We start from the raw sequence: 2,640 nt of genomic DNA, 5'->3' as shown, positions 1-2,640 counted from the left end.
CAGCAGCAGCAGCAGCAGCAGCAGCAGCAGCATCAGCAGCAGCATCAGCAGCAGCAGGGTATTCAGGAATATAAATCGGAAAATAATTCTTTATATGGTAGTCCATACACGCCTATTATCCATACACCGGACATATCACCAGTTGCTAGTCCCGAGCCTGACGGTAAATCAAAGTTCTTAATAATATCACTTCTTCCTATCTATTTTATCTTTTTCTTGTCAATGATATGTCTTCTCTCGCTCATTTAGAAGTCTCTCGTTGAAAATAATTAAATTAATAATAATAAAATATAAATAAATAAATAGTCTAAGGAAACGTAGCACATGTATTAAACGTTCGTTTGATGAGCCGAAAACAAGTTTGGTACAATTATTATTAGGCGACGGAACGCACCTACCATCCACGCAAAATCCTGATCCAGAACGGGATTTAATGGAAGGGACCTCGAAACAACATGGGGATGTTAACGATCAAACGAAACGATACACTTTTATAAGTACCGACAATCAGGTTCATGGAACTCATAATGTTGCCACTAGCATTACGTCTTGTCAAAATTCTGCCAATTATACGGACACGTTGACTTATAAGAAATCGGTATGTATGCTGGCCTTCATTCAATTCCATTTCTCCATTTTTCTATATAATAGTTTGCCAATATATAGAAGTATTACAAAATTTATAGATTAGTTATTTAAACTTCGAGAGGCAGACGTCCAGCATAGCAGCAGTAGGTATAGCAAATGGCATGATGGTATCATGCAACAAGCTTCGTTCTGGTTTCGAAAACGTTGGTTCGGTCACCGGCACGTTTTATCCGCCCGTTGCTTCTCCTCACGACCAATCCCTGCAACATTACGCAAGTAGCCAGTCCTCGAAATCAGCAAACTATTCGATGCAGGCAACTGTTGAGAGCAACTATAGTTCAGTACAGTGTAGCAACAGGCAACAAACTATGGGGATACGTGGGACAACAGAAAGTTGCTCAGGTAAATAAATTCAATCGATATTTAATCAATATATCTCGAAGGAAGCACCAAAAATATATTGCAGCCATATTGAAATAATATCATTGGCATTTTTAACAGGTGTCAGTCCAAGATATCAAATGTCTCAGCATCATCAGGAATATCAAACTGATGCAAATTCTTCGCATGATCAACAACAACAGCAAATTATTGCTCACATAGATCCAAGTGGTATGTCAACTTCAACTGAGGAAGATCAACAACAGCAACAACAACAACAACCACAACAACAGCAGCAGCAGCAACAACAACAACAACAACAACAACAACAACAACAACAACAACAACAACAACAACAACAGCAACATCAACAACAACAGCAACAGCAACAACAGAGTTTGCAATTAGAAAAGTATTTTAAGTATACCCATCCCACGAGCGCTGGTCACTCTAATTTAAGATCTCAAAATTTATTGGACAATAATCACAATTACGCAAGCGACTTGCGTTATTACGACTTGGAACAACAACAACAATCTCAATTCGATATTTCAAATTCTCACTGCATCGTCGACGAACAGAATAAAGATGCTCGGTGTACTAATATGGGAATTGGTCATGGTATTGAACAATATCATACTGCAAGTAGTATAACACTTGGCAAATATCAGGAGCATTCGGCACATACCCAACAGCAACCTCAACCACAGCAGCAACAACAAATGCAACAACAAACTCAGCAGCAACATATACAAAATATTGAGAATTCGACTAAAGCTGAAGATGATTTCAGTATGATTTTAGCAAATGTACGAAAAACATGTTACAGTAGCTAGTCCTCTCTCTCCCTCTCTCCCTCTCTCCCTCCCTCACTCCCTCTCTCTCTCTCTCTCTCTCTGCACTTTTCCATCGTTCGACGTTTGCCTTACCGTTCTATCTAACAAACAACAAATTTTACTTTTTTATAAAATAGGATATACATACACACAGTCTACCGAATGTGTTAAGTTGATGAATATTTCGTATTAACCAAATTTGGTATATGTGATCTTAAGCGCGATCTTCAACGATTTTGTTTCTCCGTTGTTTGAAATTTTTCTTTGTCCGTCTCTCCTTTTCTCTCTCTTTCTTTCTCTGTGACTGATGAGAATTACATTGTAAATTTAAAATAAATCGGAGATACATCTTTTTTTATACTCATGTAGACTTTATACATATAGTGATCGTACAATGTCTTAGTTCTATAGCTTTTGTTCTGTTTTTTAACCACTTGCAGTGGAAAGACGTGCATGGCACGCGTCGCTGAATTTTGTTTCGCCAGCGCAAGTGGTTAATATTTTTTTTTTGCCTTTATTTCGTTGAGATTATATTAATTTTTTCGTCAACTTAAGTGTATACGAATCGATAGAATTTTTGCGTGCGTGCGTGTAAAAAAGAAAGAAAAGAAAAGAAAGAAATATCCTGGAAGACACGGCTTTTACTAAATTATTTTTATTAATATAATTTTCTCTTTGCGACATTATTATTAATATGACTATTTTTAATATTATTATTATACCATTGCTGATGCTATTGTTTATTGTACTTAATAGAAAAGATAAAAAAAAATCATATATCTGTATCCTTTTCGAGCTTCCCTTCTGCCATTTTTATTTTTCTCCTTTTATTGTA

At 36.4% G+C, this 2,640-nt stretch overlaps 1 protein-coding gene across 1 annotated transcript in view; it reads left to right on the top strand.

Moving 5' to 3' along the window:
* Positions 1-2,435, top strand: part of LOC106791110 (putative transcription factor SOX-15) — a 27,939-nt gene extending 25,504 nt beyond the window's left edge. Inside the window, exons 7-10 of the mRNA XM_014756505.1 lie at positions 43-163; positions 381-598; positions 687-990; positions 1,090-2,435. Coding sequence (XP_014611991.1) covers positions 43-163; positions 381-598; positions 687-990; positions 1,090-1,805 — 1,359 coding nt within the window. The 3' untranslated portion in view covers positions 1,806-2,435. The remainder of the gene's footprint in view (positions 1-42; positions 164-380; positions 599-686; positions 991-1,089) is intronic.
* Positions 2,436-2,640: the final 205 nt, after the last annotated feature.

Source organism: Polistes canadensis, unplaced genomic scaffold (assembly GCF_001313835.1).
Source record: "Polistes canadensis isolate GaletaPanama2010 unplaced genomic scaffold, ASM131383v1 scaffold_285, whole genome shotgun sequence".
Taxonomy (NCBI): Eukaryota; Metazoa; Arthropoda; class Insecta; order Hymenoptera; family Vespidae; genus Polistes; species Polistes canadensis.
The sequence above is the reverse complement of the archived record's forward strand: the minus strand, read 5'-3'. Positions and strand labels throughout refer to the sequence as shown.